This window comes from Rhinoderma darwinii, chromosome 5, assembly GCF_050947455.1.
Source record: "Rhinoderma darwinii isolate aRhiDar2 chromosome 5, aRhiDar2.hap1, whole genome shotgun sequence".
Lineage (NCBI taxonomy): Eukaryota > Metazoa > Chordata > Amphibia > Anura > Rhinodermatidae > Rhinoderma > Rhinoderma darwinii.
Genome location: NC_134691.1, coordinates 154,976,654 through 154,994,307, shown reverse-complemented (window position 1 = coordinate 154,994,307; position 17,654 = coordinate 154,976,654). Strand labels below are relative to the sequence as shown.

General features: G+C 46.1%; 1 protein-coding gene across 2 annotated transcripts in view; it reads left to right on the top strand.

Moving 5' to 3' along the window:
- Nucleotides 1-2,804: 2,804 nt before the first annotated feature.
- RIOK1 (RIO kinase 1) overlaps nt 2,805-17,654 on the top strand; it is a 76,479-nt gene continuing 61,629 nt past the window's right edge. Inside the window, exons 1-4 of one of the 2 annotated variants that reach the window (XM_075826665.1) lie at nt 2,805-2,909; nt 13,121-13,298; nt 15,741-15,831; nt 17,387-17,456. In XM_075826665.1, the coding sequence (XP_075682780.1) occupies nt 2,881-2,909; nt 13,121-13,298; nt 15,741-15,831; nt 17,387-17,456 (368 nt within the window). In that variant the 5' untranslated portion in view covers nt 2,805-2,880. Of the gene's footprint in view, nt 2,910-3,042; nt 3,169-13,120; nt 13,299-15,740; nt 15,832-17,386; nt 17,457-17,654 lie in introns of those variants that run through there. The other variant, XM_075826666.1, reaches the window with a different exon arrangement.

Below are 17,654 nucleotides of genomic sequence, written 5' to 3'. Positions count from 1 at the left end.
GACTAGCGCCTCCTTCTGGTTTGCAGTGGTATAAATATTTTAGACTAGGACAAACGTGAACTGAAAAGCACGAAAAGCCAGCACAGTAGTTATAGACAAGATGCAATTCTGTATTAACATTTTATATTTAGAGAATATTTTGTATTATCAGTAAAATCCTGAAAGATAATAAGAGGGACTATATAGACAATGTAGCAGAGGTGTAATGAGAAAACTCTGTCCATTGTTCACATGATTTATGAACTTTTCCACCTGGATACTGTCCCCTCTGAGAGCATTTGATAGATAACCAAAGTTTCTCCTGTATCTTATATAAAACTAGCTGAAGAGTGCACAGACGTTTGTGCCACAGAGTGCTAAAAAGCACAAAAATAATGGTGCGGTAAAAAACGATTCAAAAGTCGTACCAAGAATGTGTTCGGTTCCTCTGCGGTTTTCGATGCGGTTTTTACCGCACGGCCAAAAAGTCTCATCTAAACACACTCTAAGGGACAGTTCACACGGCAGATTTTCCTGCCACACAATCCGCCGCAGAATTAGGGCCTGTTCACATCAGCGTTGGCTTTTCGTTGAGGGATTCCGTCTGAGGTTTCCGTCGGGAGAACCCCTCAACGGAATGGCAAAGGGAAACCTTAGCTTCCGTTTGCATCACCATTGATATCAATGGTGACGGAAACATTGCTAATGGTTTACGTTTGTCACCATTCCGGCAGATTTCCGTTTTTCTGACGGAATCAAAAGCGTAGTCAACTATTTTTTTGGACGGATGCAAAAGTGCAGTCTGCAGAACTTTTGTTTCCGTGAAAAAAAACGGAAACCTAGCGAACAGAGACAAACGGAAAGCAACTGATACAGAAGAATTACCATTGAAATCAATGGGAAGGTCCTGTTCACATCACCGTTCGCTTTCCGTTCCGTGGTTCCGTCTGAGCTTTCCGTCGGGTGAACCCAGCAACGGAAAGTCAAACTGAAACCACAGCTTCCGTCACTATTGATATCAATGGTGACGAAAACATTGGTAATGGTTTCCGTTCGTCACCATTCCGGCAGGTTTCCGTTTTAACGACGGAATCAATAGCGGAGTCGACTGCGTTATTGATTCCGTCGGAAAACCGGAAACCTGCCGGAATGGTGACGAACAGAAACCATTAGCAAAGTTTCTGTCACCATTGATACCAATAGTGACTGAAACGGAAGCTGTGTTTTCAGTTTGACTTTCCGAACGGTGATGTGAACAGGCTATAAGGCTGGGTTCACACGACCTATTTTCAGGCGTAATGGAGGCATTTTACACCTCGAATTACGTCTGAGAAAACGGCTCCAATACGTCGGCAAACATCTGCCCATTACTTTCAATGGGCTTTACGATGTTCTGTGCCGACGACCTGTCATTTTACACGTCGTTGTCAAAAGACAACGCGTAAAATAACAGCCTCGTCAAAAGAAGTGCAGGACACTTCTTGGGACGTAATTGGAGCCGTTTTTCATTGACTCCAATGAAGAACATCTCCAAATTACATCCGTAAAAGACGCCCCGCAAAACGCGAGTACATGCAATTACGTCTGAGATTCAGGAGCTGTTTTCTCATGAAAACCGCTCCGTACTTTCAGACGTAATTGCAGTTATCGTGTGCACATACCCTAATTCTAAACAAGTTTTTTGCAGGAGGAAAATTCCAAACGGAATTTTGAGGCAGATTTTGATCTGCCTGCACGCCGTTTGCCGCGTATTTCATGGCATTTTTCGCTCGCGCCCATTGGGTGCCACGGGCAAAAACGCCACGAAATACGCTTTCTCTGACATCAATGCGAGGTCAGAGACGTAAATGCCTGAACATAGGGCTTAACACTTTTTACCGCAAGCATTTTTTACCGTGAGCGGTAAAAAAACACGTCCGCCTCCCATTGAAATCAATGGGAGGCATTTTCGGCGCGGTTTCCGCGTAAAAAAACTCAGTGTGAACAGGGCCTTATTCCGCTATTTCACCTGTTTACATTGTGAGTAGGACAAGGCTCCATAGTGACATCTATGGCAGATAATCATAGAAGCACAGTCACGTTAGAACGCGTTGCTTCTAATATGAGGGTATGTTCACACGGCCTATTTACGAACGTAATTCGGGTGTTTTAACCCCCGAATTACGTCCGAAATTACGGCTTGAAAGCGTTGACAAACATCTGCCCATTGAAAGCAATGGGCTGACGTTTGTCTCTTCACACGAGGCATATATTTATGCGTCGCTGTCAAATAAATAGACGCCCAAACCAAAGAAGTGTCATGTCACTTCTTCGGACGTAAATGGAGCCGTTTTCCATGGACTCCATGGAGAACCAGCTCCAGTTACGTCCGTAATGGACGCGGCGTTCAAGCGCCTGCACATGCCGTTACGGCTGAAATGACGGGGCTGTTTTCTCCTGAAAACAGCCCCGTAATTTCAGCCGTTACGGATGCTGCCGTGTGAACATACCCTTAATCTATGGGGGCACGCAAAATATCCAGCGTATTGAATTTATGATTTTTGCAATGTCAGTGGATTTCTCTCCCCACTTCAATCCCGGTGAACATATTGCTTGCGAGTTTGTGGTGCAATTTCACATATGATCGCATCGCAAAACGATTTGTAGCTGTGGAGCAGCAGAACTTCTTCCTGTGGGATTATTATCCTAGAATGTCGTAGCGATTATATACGTCTGTGCAATAGTTAAATAAACGCATTGATCCCTGTTGAGCAGCCCTCTGTCCGTATTCATATTACAAGCCGAGGTCGCAGCTGGGAGCACAGCTTGGCGGATTAGGTGGAACACAGGAAGCAAACAGGAAGCACATGGAGGCAGCTCTGTCGCATCATCCGGCACATGTTACCACTATAGAGCAGCAAGATGGCGGGCGAGCCGGAGCAGCTGGACAGGTAGTTCACAATCGCCCGTTTTTCTGTCACATCGCGCGTTATTATAGAGCGATGACTATATGATATAATGGGATCAATCACAGGCCCCGTATGTAGTCGTTCAGTCAGGCAGCCCCTGGTCACGTGGGGTGGTGGTCATGGCTTGTTTCGTCTATAAACATGGCATTTTCCCTATTGGTTTCATAAAAGCAATTTTTGGACTCGTCGTGCTACATATATGTATTCATAGAGTGCTTCCCTCTGATATAAAATAAAACATGTAAGTATATAACAAGTGCGTGAGTTGTTTACTTATTCCAGTCAGCCTTTTTTTTTTTAGTTCTGCCTAGGGTTTTACAGCACGGGTATTATAACTAGTTATACGGTGATACATAAGTCTATGTAATAAAGCTGTGTGAAGATGAGTTACCATTCACAAGTCTGGGAAAGCTGAGTGACCACTACAATGGAAGCTAGAATTGCATCGTTCTAAACTGTTAGGCTATGTTCACACAGAGTTTTTTGACACGGAATCCACGGCACAAAACTCGTCAAAAACGGCCCGAAAATGCCTCCCATTGATTTCAATGGGAGGCGGAGGCGTCTTTTTCCCGCGAACGGTAAAACTGTCTCGCGGGAGAAAGAAGGGACATGCCCTATCTGTGGGCGTTTACGCCTCTGACCTCCCATTGACATCAATGGGAGGCAGAGAAAGCATATTTCGCAGAGTTTTATACCCGTGGCGCTCAATGGCCGCGGGTGAAAAATGCTGCGAAAATCGGTGTGCAGGGAGAGGAAAATCTGCCTCAAACGGAATTTTGAGGCAGAAATTCTGCCTGCAAAAAAAACTGTGTGAATATAGCCTTACACAACTTTCCCAAGAACAGACCTAAAACTTTACGATTTCGGCCGACCATCGTTTATAAACGATCATTTGCGACTGCTGTCTGCTGACCACTTTGCACTGGCCCCAGCTGATTGGCCAGTTTAGTCTCCTATTTCTGATGGGATCGTTAGTACAGGGGATTCCACAGACGATTTTGGCCGTTCATTGTATGGCCGGCTTTAGGGGCTCCAATTAAATAATGACTTCTGGTCGTGTGTACATTGCTGTAAACAATGTTGATAATGTCCGCTAGCTTTCTAATGTCATTGCTTAGGATATATGTCTGATTTATGTGATGTAATTTTGCTATTAATCACATTACTAGTGTAAGTCATACCATCCTCAGATCTGTCATCCGACTATGCTGCCCTATGTAAGTGCAGCATCGTATGAAGACCGGTCCGGTATTGGGCCATTTGGCTAATAGGAGAATGTATACTCCTAGTCACTAGCGGGAGGGGCAGTGGGGAGCGCTCCCCTCATGAATACTCTTGGCTCCTATTAGTCCGATGTATTCTTTGATCGCTCCTTTTATTGGCATTTTGGCTAACATGAGAGCAGACCTCTTCCTATGCTATGCTGCCCGTAGATAGGGCCGCATAGTCTCGTGACAGATCCGCTTTAAAGAGGATCTGTCACTAGTTTATTAATTTCCTATCTCCCAACTAATCTAATAGGCGCTATGATGCCGATCACTATAGTGTCATTATTATTTGCAAAATTCTATGCATTTTTCTAAATCTGCTATTCTTCCAAATAGGAGGCGACTCTTTCTTTTCACTCTGGGCGGTGTAATGTTTTCTATATGACGCTGTCCAATCAGCATCATACAGTTCACCTCTTCCCAGCCCAGCAACACAGTCTGATCATGTAGTATACAGCTTCGGGCCTGTTCACATCAACGTTGCCCTTCCGTTGAGGGGTTCCGTCGGGTTAAGCCCTCAACGGAAAGGCAAACGGAAACCTAAGCTTCTGTTTGCATCACCATTGATATCAACTCTGACGGAAACGTTGCTAAAGGTTTCCATTTGTCATAGTTGTGACAGGGTTCCGTAATTTTTGACAAAATCAATAGCACAGTTGACTGCGACTGAACCCTTCAACGGAAGGGCAACGGTTATGTTAACACAGCCTTCCATTCCCGACTGTTTTTAACTGGTAATATCTCCAGTTGTTTTACAGCTAGAATCTCATCTTTCATATGCCCCCAGAACCACTGTTCTAACTGGTCCACAGCAGGAGATATGGCTATTTGAAGTGATCCCCCTTCCCTCCAGCCTCCGTCTCTCACACTGTGTGAAGCAGCTTCATGCTGATAGGACGGCGTCAGAGGCTGTGAGGAGGCTCCACCTCAGGGGAATCGCTGGTGTTGACACCCACTTATCTAGTATAGCCTCATTTGCATATCTAGAGAAAAGCTCATAAGTTTTAAAATAATAAAAGTTTTGGGACACAATTTTCACTATCATTATCAGAGTGACGACACCTATCAGATTAGCTAAGGATTTGGGCATTCCTAAACTGGTGACAAATTCTCTTTGAAAGGGTTATCTCCAATGGACAAGGCCTTCTCAATAGCAAGGCAGCCACACATTTCCTCTGCAGCAGTAATGTAATATTTTATGGCATCCATTCAAATGTACAGGTGACCAGATTATACATGATTTTGGCTCTTTGTGCTGGTTAATAGACTGGGTTCTGAACAGGCATATGCAAATGGTCTGTCTAGTTTAACCCCTTAACGACTGCCCACCGTCTTTTGATGGCAGGCGGTGCATGTCCTTAGTCTACAGCGACGTGTTTTGGCGTCGCTGTAGAAGAGGCTGATGAGCGCTCCTATGAGTAACGAATAGCTCCTGATCTTAGAGCAGCCTGCTAAGTGCAGCTGGGGTCGGAAAACATTCGGACCCCAGCTGTTTAACCCTTTGATCGCCACTGTCTGTGACCGCGGCAAGATCAAAGGAAACTCCCCGCTTTGATCTCGTCATCTGAAACCCGGTGACGTGATCAAACACCGGGGAATCCCTCTGCAGTCAGCCCTGGGGATCTACAAAGGACCCCAGGGCTGTCTGTTCACTTTGCCTGCTGTTAGGGCACACTATGTGCTGCCCTAACAGCAGCCTGTGACACAGTATCATGTATTAGTATACAGGAGTATGCTAATACATTACAAGCAAAAACTATAGTTATAAATAAAGTTATCCCTTAATGGGATTAAAAAATAAATAAATTAAAAAAAGTCCAAAAAAAAAAGTTATTATTTTGCATAAAATATATTTTATTGCCTCTACACTAAGTAAAAACAAAAAATAAACAAGAAAAACGATGTTGAGAATCGCTTTTTCTTATATTCACGCCGTAAAAAAAATTTCTACCTCCAAACTATGAAAAAAGGCAGGAAATGAAGTGAATAAGCCAAAAAAGGAACACTTACCTATCCTTGCCCTCGGCGATCCAACTCTGTCGCTCTGGCGGCAGTCCCAGTGTTTTTTTTTTTTTTTTTTGTTTTTTTTTTTAACATGATCACCGTAGCCTATCCAGTTGGCCAAAAAAAAAAAAAAAAGTTATGGCTCTCAGAAAATGGCGACACAAAACAAATTTTATTTTTAACAATATTTTTTTTCCTTGTAAAAGTAGTAAAACATAAAAAAAACAATATAAATTTGGTATTGCTGTAATCGTATTGACCCACAGAATAAAGTTAATATGTCCTTTTTATTGCACAGTAAACGCCATAAAAACAAAAACCATGGCGGAATCTCTGTTTTTATTCCTATTCCATTGCACAAAGAATTTTTTTCTAGTTTCCCAGTACATGATGGGGTACGATAAATGGTGCCATGAAAAACAACAAATGGTCCTGCAAAAATTAAGTAATCGTATGGCTTTTTATCAAGGGAAATATAAAAAAGTTACAGCTTTTAGAAGGTGGGGAGGAAAAAGCGAAAATGAAAATCAGAAAAATGGCTACTGCAGGAAGGGGTTAAAAGTTATGTTTAAATCATGTAATATCCCCATCCATGGTGGCTGTTCAGTGGAAAAAAAACAACCTTGCACACCTTGATTTAATATTTTTACATTGTTTTTGTGTGTAAACCTCTGCTTTTGTATGTGAGTTTGAGGCGCAAACGTATGGCTTAAAAATAATCTGTGTTTGTCACAAAGTTACGTGAAGGTGGACATGGCTGCCAACAACATGTCAAGACAGCTGCAATCATCAGGTTGTCTGCCGTCTGGAAATATATAGGGTTTGGTGGTGCACTCCCGGGAAAAAAACGCCTCCACCTCTCATTGAAATCAATGGGAGTCAACTTTGGCTGTTTTTTGCTGCGGTTTCTGTGGCAAAAACCGCGCCCAAAAACTTTGTTTGAACAGGGCCTTACACAGCTTTTTTGACTGAAAAATGAAAAAGTTATGGCTCTCCGAATACGGAGACACAAAAAATAAATAATTTTATAAAAAAGTGATTTTATTGTGCAAGCACTGCAAAACATAGAAAAAAAATATACATATGGTATAGTCGTAATCCCATAGACCCACAGAATAAAGTAATATTGTCATTTATAGCTCACGGTGAAAGCCAAAAAAAAAACTACAACTTTTTATTATGCCCTGATATACTCAGCAGAGATAACATATATCCTGATGTTCTCCACCCAGTTTACATATTCCCCCACATTATAAACTGAAACTCCAGTAAAACCCCAAACAGAACTATAAGGCTGGGTTCACACACCCTATTTACGGACGTAATTCGGGCATTTTAGCGCCGAATTCCGTCCGAAAATACGGCTCCAAAGTGGCAGCAAACATCTGCCCATTCATTTGAATGGGTTTACAATGTTCTGTGCCGACTGTAATTGTTTTTACGTGCCGCTGTCAAAATACGGCGCGTAAAAAAGACGCCCGCGTCAAAGAAGTACCTGTCACTTCTTGAGACGTAATTGGAGCCGTTTTCCCTTGACTCCATGGAAAAACAGCTCCAATTACGTCCGTAATGGACGCAGCGAAAAGCGCCTGCACATGCCATTACGTAACGGAGGCTGCCGTGTGAACATAGCCTTACCAAGCAAAATCTGCTCGCCAAAAGCCAAATTGCGCTCCCTCCGTTCTCATCCTTCAGCGTGCCCAAACAGCAGTTTACGTGCACAGATATGGCATCGCCATACCCAGGAGAACCCGCTTAATATTTTGAGGTATTTGTCTTCAGTGGCACAAACTGGGCACAACTTATTGTGCACTAAAATGGCATATCAGTCAAAAATTTAAATTTTCACTCCGCACCATCTGCTGCGCATTAACCCTTCTCGCACCACGACTTATCACGTTGTGGTGTGGGAGGGGGGGATGATGTGCTGAGCCTGTGCCATACGCTGCAGGTGTCAGCTGTGTATTACAGCTGACACCCGGGACTAATGGACAGGAACAGCGATCGCGCTGTTACAGGAGCCTGTAAAAATGACACTATACTGCAATACATTAGTATTGCAGTGTATAGTACCAGCGACCTGATGAACGCTGGTTCAAGTCCCCTAGGGGGACTAATAAAATGTGTACAAAAAAAAATTCAGTCCAAAAACAACGCTTTTTCCAATTTTTTTTTTCCTCTAAAGTATTGTAAAAAAAAAATACACAAAATTGGTGCATCCGTAAAAGTCTGAACTGTTACATTATACCATTATTTAACTCACACGGTAAACGCTATAAAAAATAAAGAATTTAAAGCTCCAAAATCGCTGTTTTTTGGTCACCTTATCTCTCTAAATTTTTTTTTTAATAAAGAGTGCTCAAAAAGTTGTATGTACCAATAAAAACGTCGGCTCGTCCTGCAAAAAATAAGCCCGCACACCTCTCAATCGACCAAAAAATAAAAAAAGTTATGCCTCTCGGAATGTGGTGAAACAAAACAATATTTTTTTTACAAATAGTTTTTTACTTTGTAAAAGTAGTAAGATATATAAAAAAAACTATAAGTTTGCTATCACCGTAATTGTATTAAGTGGCAGAAAAAAATTTAAGTTGTCGTTTTTACTGCACGGTGAAAGCATTAAAAACAAAACCCAAAAAACTACGGAGGAATTGCAGTTTTTTCCAATTTCTGCCTGCAAAGGAATTTAATTTCAGTTTTACCAGTACATTAAATGGTGTCAATAGAAACGACAACTCCTCCCGCAAGAAATCATCCCTCACACCATTCTATTGACGGAAAAATAAAAAAGTTATGGCTCTTGGAAAGCTTGGAGGAAAAAACGAAAATGAAAAAGCAAAAAATGGATCAGTCTGGAAAGGGTTAATTAATTTCTAATAAGGCCTCATTCACACGACAGGGTCCGAGTGCCGGCCGGGAAAATCGGCCGTTTTTGGCCGATTTTCCCGGCCGGTTTGCATCCGATTTGCATCCGTTCCGATTCCGTTCCGGGCCGAGTTGCCGTTTTTACCGGCCGATTTGGACCCGATTTGCATCCGTTTTTTTCCCTGTCCGTTTTAAAATCGGATGAATTTCATTTAAATTTGTTGCCACACACAGCCCTTTGTAGATAATGCCACAGCCCCCCTGGTAGGTAATGCCACCCAGCCCCCTGTTGGTGATGCCACACAGCCCCCTGTTGGTGATGCCACACAGCCCCCTGTAAGTAATGCCACCCAGCCCCCTGTAGGTAATGCCACCCACCAGCCCCCTGTAGGTGATGCCACCCACCCTGCCCCCTGTAGGTGATGCCACCCACCCTGCCCCCTGTAGGTGATGCCACCCACCCTGCCCCCTGTAGGTGATGCCACCCACCCTGCCCCCTGTAGGTGATGCCACCCACCCTGCCCCCTGTAGGTAATGCCACCCAGCCCCCTATAAGTAATGCCACCCAGCCCCCTATAAGTAATGCCACCCAGCCCCCTGTAGGTGATGCCACCCAGCCCCCTGTAGGTGATGCCACCCTGCCCCCTGTAGGTGATGCCACCCTGCCCCCTGTAGGTGATGCCACCCTGCCCCCTGTAGGTGATGCCACCCTGCCCCCTGTAGGTGATGCCACCCTGCCCCCTGTAGGTGATGCCACCCTGCCCCCTGTAGGTGATGCCACCCTGCCCCCTGTAGGTGATGCCACCCTGCCCCCTGTAGGTGATGCCACCCTGCCCCCTGTAGGTGATGCCACCCTGCCCCCTGTAGGTGATGCCACCCTGCCCCCTGTAGGTGATGCCACCCTGCCCCCTGTAGGTGATGCCACCCTGCCCCCTGTAGGTGATGCCACCCTGCCCCCTGTAGGTGATGCCACCCTGCGCCCTGTAGGTGATGCCACCCTGCCCCCTGTAGGTGATGCCACCCTGCCCCCTGTAGGTGATGCCACCCTGCCCCCTGTAGGTGATGCCACCCTGCCCCCTGTAGGTGATGCCACCCTGCCCCCTGTAGGTGATGCCACCCTGCCCCCTGTAGGTGATGCCACCCTGCCCCCTGTAGGTGATGCCACCCTGCCCCCTGTAGGCGATGCCACCCAGCCCCCTGTAGGTGATGCCACCCAGCCCCCTGTAGGTGATGCCACCCTGCCCCCTGTAGGTGATGCCACCCTGCCCCCTGTAGGTGATGCCACCCTGCCCCCTGTAGGTGATGCCACCCTGCCCCCTGTAGGTGATGCCACCCTGCCCCCTGTAGGTGATGCCACCCTGCCCCCTGTAGGTGATGCCACCCTGCCCCCTGTAGGTGATGCCACCCTGCCCCCTGTAGGTGATGCCACCCTGCCCCCTGTAGGTGATGCCACCCTGCCCCCTGTAGGTGATGCCACCCTGCCCCCTGTAGGTGATGCCACCCTGCCCCCTGTAGGTGATGCCACCCTGCCCCCTGTAGGTGATGCCACCCTGCGCCCTGTAGGTGATGCCACCCTGCCCCCTGTAGGTGATGCCACCCTGCCCCCTGTAGGTGATGCCACCCTGCCCCCTGTAGGTGATGCCACCCTGCCCCCTGTAGGTGATGCCACCCTGCCCCCTGTAGGTGATGCCACCCTGCCCCCTGTAGGTGATGCCACCCTGCCCCCTGTAGGTGATGCCACCCTGCCCCCTGTAGGTGATGCCACCCTGCCCCCTGTAGGTGATGCCACCCTGCCCCCTGTAGGTGATGCCACCCTGCCCCCTGTAGGTGATGCCACCCTGCCCCCTGTAGGTGATGCCACCCTGCCCCCTGTAGGTGATGCCACCCTGCCCCCTGTAAGTGATGCCACCCTGCCCCCTGTAGGTGATGCCACCCTGCCCCCTGTAGGTGATGCCACCCTGCCCCCTGTAGGTGATGCCACCCTGCCCCCTGTAGGTGATGCCACCCTGCCCCCTGTAGGTGATGCCACCCTGCCCCCTGTAGGTGATGCCACCCTGCCCCCTGTAGGTGATGCCACCCTGCCCCCTGTAGGTGATGCCACCAAGTCCCCTGTAGGTGATCCCACACAGCCCCCTGTAGGTTACACCCATCCCCCCCCCTTCCAGGAGAAGTCACTGACTTCAATGTCCATATATGGACAGTGTAGTCACTGACTTCTCCTGAAGAGGAATTCCCTGCCACAGGTCGGGAATTCCGCTTCAGAAGTGAGTGACGTCACTGTGTCCATATATGGACAGTGTAGTCACTCACTTCTCCTGTAGCGGAATCCCCGGCCATAGAGTCGGGGATTCCGCTGCAGAAGTACGTGACTTTGCTGTGTCCATATATGGACAGTGTAGTCATGCACTTCTCCTGTAGCGGCTTCCCCGGCCATAGAGTCGGGGATTCCGCTGCAGAAGTGCGTGACTTCGCTGTGTCCATATATGGACAGTGTAGTCACTCACTTCTCCTGTAGCGGCATCCCCGGCCATAGAGTCGGGGATTCCGCTGCAGAAGTGCGTGACTTCTCTGTGTCCATATATGGACAGTGTAGTCACTCACTTCTCCTGTAGCGGCATCCCCGGCCATAGAGTCGGGGATTCCGCTGCAGAAGTGCGTGACTTCGCTGTGTCCATATATGGACAGTGTAGTCATGCACTTTTCCTGTAGCGGCATCCCCGGCCATAGAGTCGGGGATTCCGCTGCAGAAGTGCGTGACTTCGCTGTGTCCATATATGGACAGTGTAGTCATGCACTTCTCCTGTAGCGGCATCCCCGGCCATAGAGTTGGGGATTCCGCTGCAGAAGTGCGTGACTTCGCTGTGTCCATATATGGACAGTGTAGTGACGCACTTCTCCTGTAGCGGCATCCCCGGCCATAGAGTCGGGGATTCGGCTGCAGAAGTGAGTGACTTCGCTGTGTCCATATCTGGACAGTGTAGTCACGCACTTCTCCTGTAGCGGAATCCCCAATCCCCGGCCGGGGATTGGGGATTCCGACTCCTACAGCGAGCAATAAAAGACCCTCCTCCTCCTCCTCCTCACATGCACTCTGCACTGTGAGGAGGAGGAGGAGAGAGTGTTGCGCGAGCGACGGTAGACCCGGCCATCACTCGGGACACATTCCGGTGATGGCCGGGTGTTACCCGGCCCCATAGACTTTTATGGGAGCTGGGCGGCCGGGCACCCGGCCGAAAATAGAGCATGTCCTATTTTTTGACGGCCGGTTTTCCCGGCCGTCAAAAAATCGGTCGTGTGAATAGCCCCATTAGGGGTCTATTATTCCTAATGCAGCCGGGTGCCGGCCGATTTATGAACGGCCGGCACCCGGCCGGGAAACCCTGTCGTGTGAATCCCGCCTAAGAAAACATTTATGACCATATATTGGGTATTGCCGCACTCGGGGGATAATTATGGCCTGTTCACATCAGCGTTGGCTTTCCGTTCCGGGGTTCCGTCGGAGGTTTCCGTAGGGTGAACCCCGCAACGGAAAGTCAAACTGAAATCACAGCTTCCGTTTCAGTCACCATTGATAGCACTGTTATATCAATGGTGACAAACGGAAGCTGTGGTTCCGAACTATGCACATATTGAACTATGCACATATTGAACTTTTATTTTTAGGATGTGAGGGGCATCTATTTTTCTGCTTGGATCAAACATTTCGCCACAATTGTATGAATTTTTTTATGAAAAACTTAACTTTGACACAAAATTGCATGACGGTGCCTATGTGTATAAAGTGCTTAATGGCATTTTGACAATGTGCCATGTGTCTGTTTTCAGAAAATATAGGTATGGGGGTTTAGTATTATTTTTGAAATTTTTTATTTTGTAATTTATTTGTTGCTTTTTTAAAAGTGGTAAAATTGTCCTGGGTACTATAGGTGCAAAATGTCCTAAAACCCCTTGGCAGCAAAAGGATTAATGTTCCCTGTTATCCCTATATTGGTATGACTGCAACCATTGCCTCACGTCCCATTGCCTGTTTTTACTGTTTGGTCTTTATTGTAGTAATGAAATGGAAAGCTATGAAAAGTTCCTTCAGAGAAAGGAGGAGCATGCTTCTCAGGAACGTTGTGAAGAGTATAGTGAAGAAGAAGAGGATGATGATGATGATGAATGGTACTGGGAAGACGGCTGCACAAATATTACTAAGCATTATACATCTACAAGAGGGAATAACCCCCAGGTAAATGATACATATAATTCAATGGCTTTTTCTAGACCAAATAACTCCCATGTCAGCTTTTTTTAATGACTGTCACTATGTGGGCACTATGTACAGGGATATTGCGTCACTATCTACATGGGATTAATACAAAAACCCTGACAAATGAAATCCATCCCTTTTTTTTTTTTTTTTTTTTACTGTTGTGTTACTGTGGCCTAAATGTCTGATGCCAGGAATCCGGGGAGCACATAATTAATAATCAATTAGATAAACATTTTTCCAATTGTATTTCTGATAAAGTATTTGCAGAGGTTAAAAGTTGTGATGTTACGTACAATTATAATAGTAATATATGTTAAGTTATTTATAGAAATAAATAATTCATTAAATTATCTCTTGGTATTGCTGTTAGGCCTTATTTACACGAAATTGTGCGTTTTGCACTCGCAAAAAAACGCTGCGTTTTGTCGCGTTGCAGTTCCGCGTGTCACTAGTGTTTGCTGCGTGGCTGCATGATTTTTGCGCATATGGCGTCCTTATGACACGCGGTTTTGATGTTTAGAAAATGTTTTATTTTTCCCTTTATTTCTTGAACAACTGTTGCGCGAAACACGCGCAGCACACGGAAGTGCGTCCGTCTGCTTTGCGTGATTTTCACGAACCCATTGGCTTCAATGGGTGCGTGATGCGCAAAAAACACTAAAGTATAGGACATGCAGTGAGTTTCACGCAGCGGAAACACGGAACATGTCTGAATGGCCCCATTGACTTTCATAGGTCCGTGCGACAAGCGTGATTTTCACGGACGTAAAACACGTTCGTGTAAATAAGGCCTTAAATTAACGGAAAAAAAATAAGAAAATAGAGATTCAAAACGAAAATCGCCCAAGGTGTTGAAAAAAATCTAGGTTTTATTTTTTGGCAAAATTGTCCAGCCCTAGTATCTATACATGTAAAAGTTTTTTTTGCCAATACTGTTGGCTAAGCAATGGAGGAATTTACAGAACCCTTGGCTATTGCACAGCAGATTCTGTAGTATGCAGATGGCAACAGCAGGTGTGCACATTTTTGTGGAGTAAGGCCTCGTGCACACGAATGTATTTTTGTCCTGCCGTAAATACGGGTCCTTGGTCACACGTATTCGACCCGTATTCCACCCGTACTTACGGGCACGTTTTCGCTGGAAAATTGCGCTGCAGTAATCGGCAGCCCTTCTCTCTATCAGTGCAGGATAGAGAGAAGGGACAGCCCTTTCCACAGTAAAAGTAAAAGAAATTCATACTTACCCGGCCGTTCTCTTGGTGACGCGTCCCTCTCTTGACATCCAGTCCGACCTCCCTGGATGACACGGCAGTCCATGTGACCGCTGCAGCCAGTGATTGGCCTGTGATTGGCTGCAGCAGTCACATGGGATGAAACGTCATCCCGGGAGGCCGGACTGGAGGAAGCAGAAGATTTCTGGGAAAGTTAACTTTTAATACCAACGGTAGTCACTGTCCCGGGTGCTGAGAGTTACTGCCGATCGTTTTCGGCACCCTGGACAGTGACTATTTACTGACGTCGCCTAGCAACGCTCCCGTTATTATGGGTGCACACACGTTGTCACTTGTAATTACGGGAGCCCCATAGACTTCTATGGGCCTGCCCGTGCCGTAATTACGGCCTGAAATAGGACATGTTCTATATTTTTCAACGGCACTGGCACCTTCCCGTAAGCATACGGGGAGTTACCCGTGGCCAATAGAAGTCTATGGGCCCGTGATTACGGCCCGTGATTACGGGCGGTTTTACCTTCGTGTTCATGGGGCCTTAGTGTGTGTTTATCTGTGCCATCAGGACTACCAAACCTAGAGGCTGAAACAGAATGGCCATCAGTCCCCAGCACTGAACACTGGATTTACTATATGTGATTTTGTAAAGCACCCAAAATCAGAGAACCTATCATTTTGAACATGCCTCCCTGTTATAGAGCTGGTGGAGCGGACAGATTGATGTATAGTCTTGTGGTATAAGATGGATTCAGTATAACATGTAAGGCCTGGTTCACACTGAGTTTTTTTTTGGTACCGTTTTTGACGCGGAAACTGGGCCAAAAAACAGACGACCCCTGGATTAAAACTTCTGTTTCTCACTCCTGCTGCTACTAACCCTACACATGGTGTATTTAAACCGCTTTACAGGGATCTTAAATAGCGCTGTCAACAGTTTTGGAGGGTCAAAACTACACCAACACCATTTAAATTCACAGTGCACTACATCTTATGTAGTACGAGTACAACCAGAGTTGATAACGCTGGATGTCCATGTTTTTGTGGATATCGGAGTTGTCCTCTTTTATATTACAGATGTGCTGGTATAACATATTGCAGGTGTCTGATGTTTTTTTTTATAATCGTTTTAACATTTATTTGCAGTCTCTTCGTCCAGTGTATTCAGCAGAGGTCTTTTATTGTATTTCAGGCTAACAGACAAGATATGAGAAGTAGTTCATCTAAGGTCTATACAGCGACAGACAAAGTCTTACAGAAGTATGAAAACAAGATATATCTAGGTATGATTAATCTATTGTTTATCATGCTGCACAGTTCACATCATGTCTGGATATCGACTATTGGCATACACTGTTGGAATAGCGTTTTTTGATTGATAATGATCTGATGCCTATACTTATCTTAATGGGGTTGTTCAGGATTATATATTTTTTCAGTTAGCCCTCCTATTTATTAATAATCTTAGTGCATACATTTTATGTATTAAAAAAAACAAGCAAACAATTCCTTCCTGTGGTGTCCACAAACCTGAGCAGCGCTGCCTGAAAGTATTGGAGTTCCACTCACCACTGCAATGTTTTCATGATGCAGCTCTCCGCTTTGTAGAACACTCAGGAAGCAAGAGTTTTTAAAAAAAATAAGAGTCCTCTTGTTCTTAAAGATTAAGAGGGTTACAAGGAAAATATAATCCTGGACAGCCCTTTTTAAATCCCATTTTAGTGTTTGAAAAATATTGATGCCATGTGTTTAAATTCGAGGGATCAATGTGGATTGAGTCTTAAACTTAGGCGGAATTCACACGACAGGGTTTCCCAGCCGGGTGACGGCCGTTCATAAATCTGCTGTCACCTGGCTGCATTAGGAACAATAGACCCCTAATGGGGCTATTCACACGACCGATTTTTTGACGGGCCGGGAAAAGCGGCCGTCAAAAAATGGGACATGCCCTATTTTCGGCCGGGTACCCAGCCCGCCCGGCTCCCGTAGAAGTCTATGGGGCCGGGTAATACACGGCCATCACCGGAATGTGTCCCGAGTGATGGCCGGGTCTACCGTCGCTCGCGCACTCTCTCCTCCTCACAGCGCAGAGTGCATGTGAGGAGGAGGAGTGTATCCCATTCAGAAGAAGCGCTGTATGCTTGAGGTAACACTTTGATGGTAGCGCTGTGATGGCTCCCTTCCCAAATCTCCCTGGCCCGGCGAATCGGCCTCCTTTCCGCCCTGGCGCTTCTTCAGGCGTCGCTACAGCTATAGCAGCCATAGCGGCTGCTAGCGGCGACATCTACCATGGCCGATGGCGCTGCTAGCGGCTGCAGCGGCTGCTACTGCTGTAGCGAGATCCCTGCTCTATGTGCTAGCCCCACTTTAGCTCCCTGAAGGAGCGGACTCCCCGTGTGTTCGGGGATTCCGCTCCTGGACAGAGTGCTTGATGTCTCTGTCCATATATGGACAGTGACATCAGGGGAAACTCCTGAAGTGGAATCACCGGCCACATGGAGATTCCACTTCAGGAGTTGCCCCTGATGTCCCTATCAATTGACAAATAACAATTGACAAATGAAATTCATCCGATTTAAAAAACCGTCAGGGATAAAAACGGATGCAAATCGGCTGGTAAAAACGGCAACACGGCCCGGAACGGAATCTGAACGGATGCAAACCGGCCGGGAAAATCGATAGTTTTTGGCGGATATCGATTTTCCCGGCCGACACTCGGACCCTGTCGTGTGAATGAGGCCTTAGGTGTCCTATAGTCATATTTTTTTATTTGTAAAGTGTGAGCAACAGGAAGTGTTTTATGACTTTTTTTTTTATTTTTTTAATTTTTATATAAAGGTAAACTCACTCTTTCCGACTCTGTTATGAATAAAATCACTGAAAAGTCCAGACAAAGAGAGTCCTACCAGTGAGTATACATTTTTACTTCCTACTAATACCTTCCAAGCCCTCCTTATCCATAGGTCAGGCCTTGAGCCGGACTGCCAAGTGTGGGATTGTGTCCTTTCTGCTGCCCATTTAGCCCATATTATGAAATAAAGAGGACTATGAGGTATGTTGTTATCTCTCGATATTAGCATGGAACCTTGTCTCTAGTCCTTAAAAA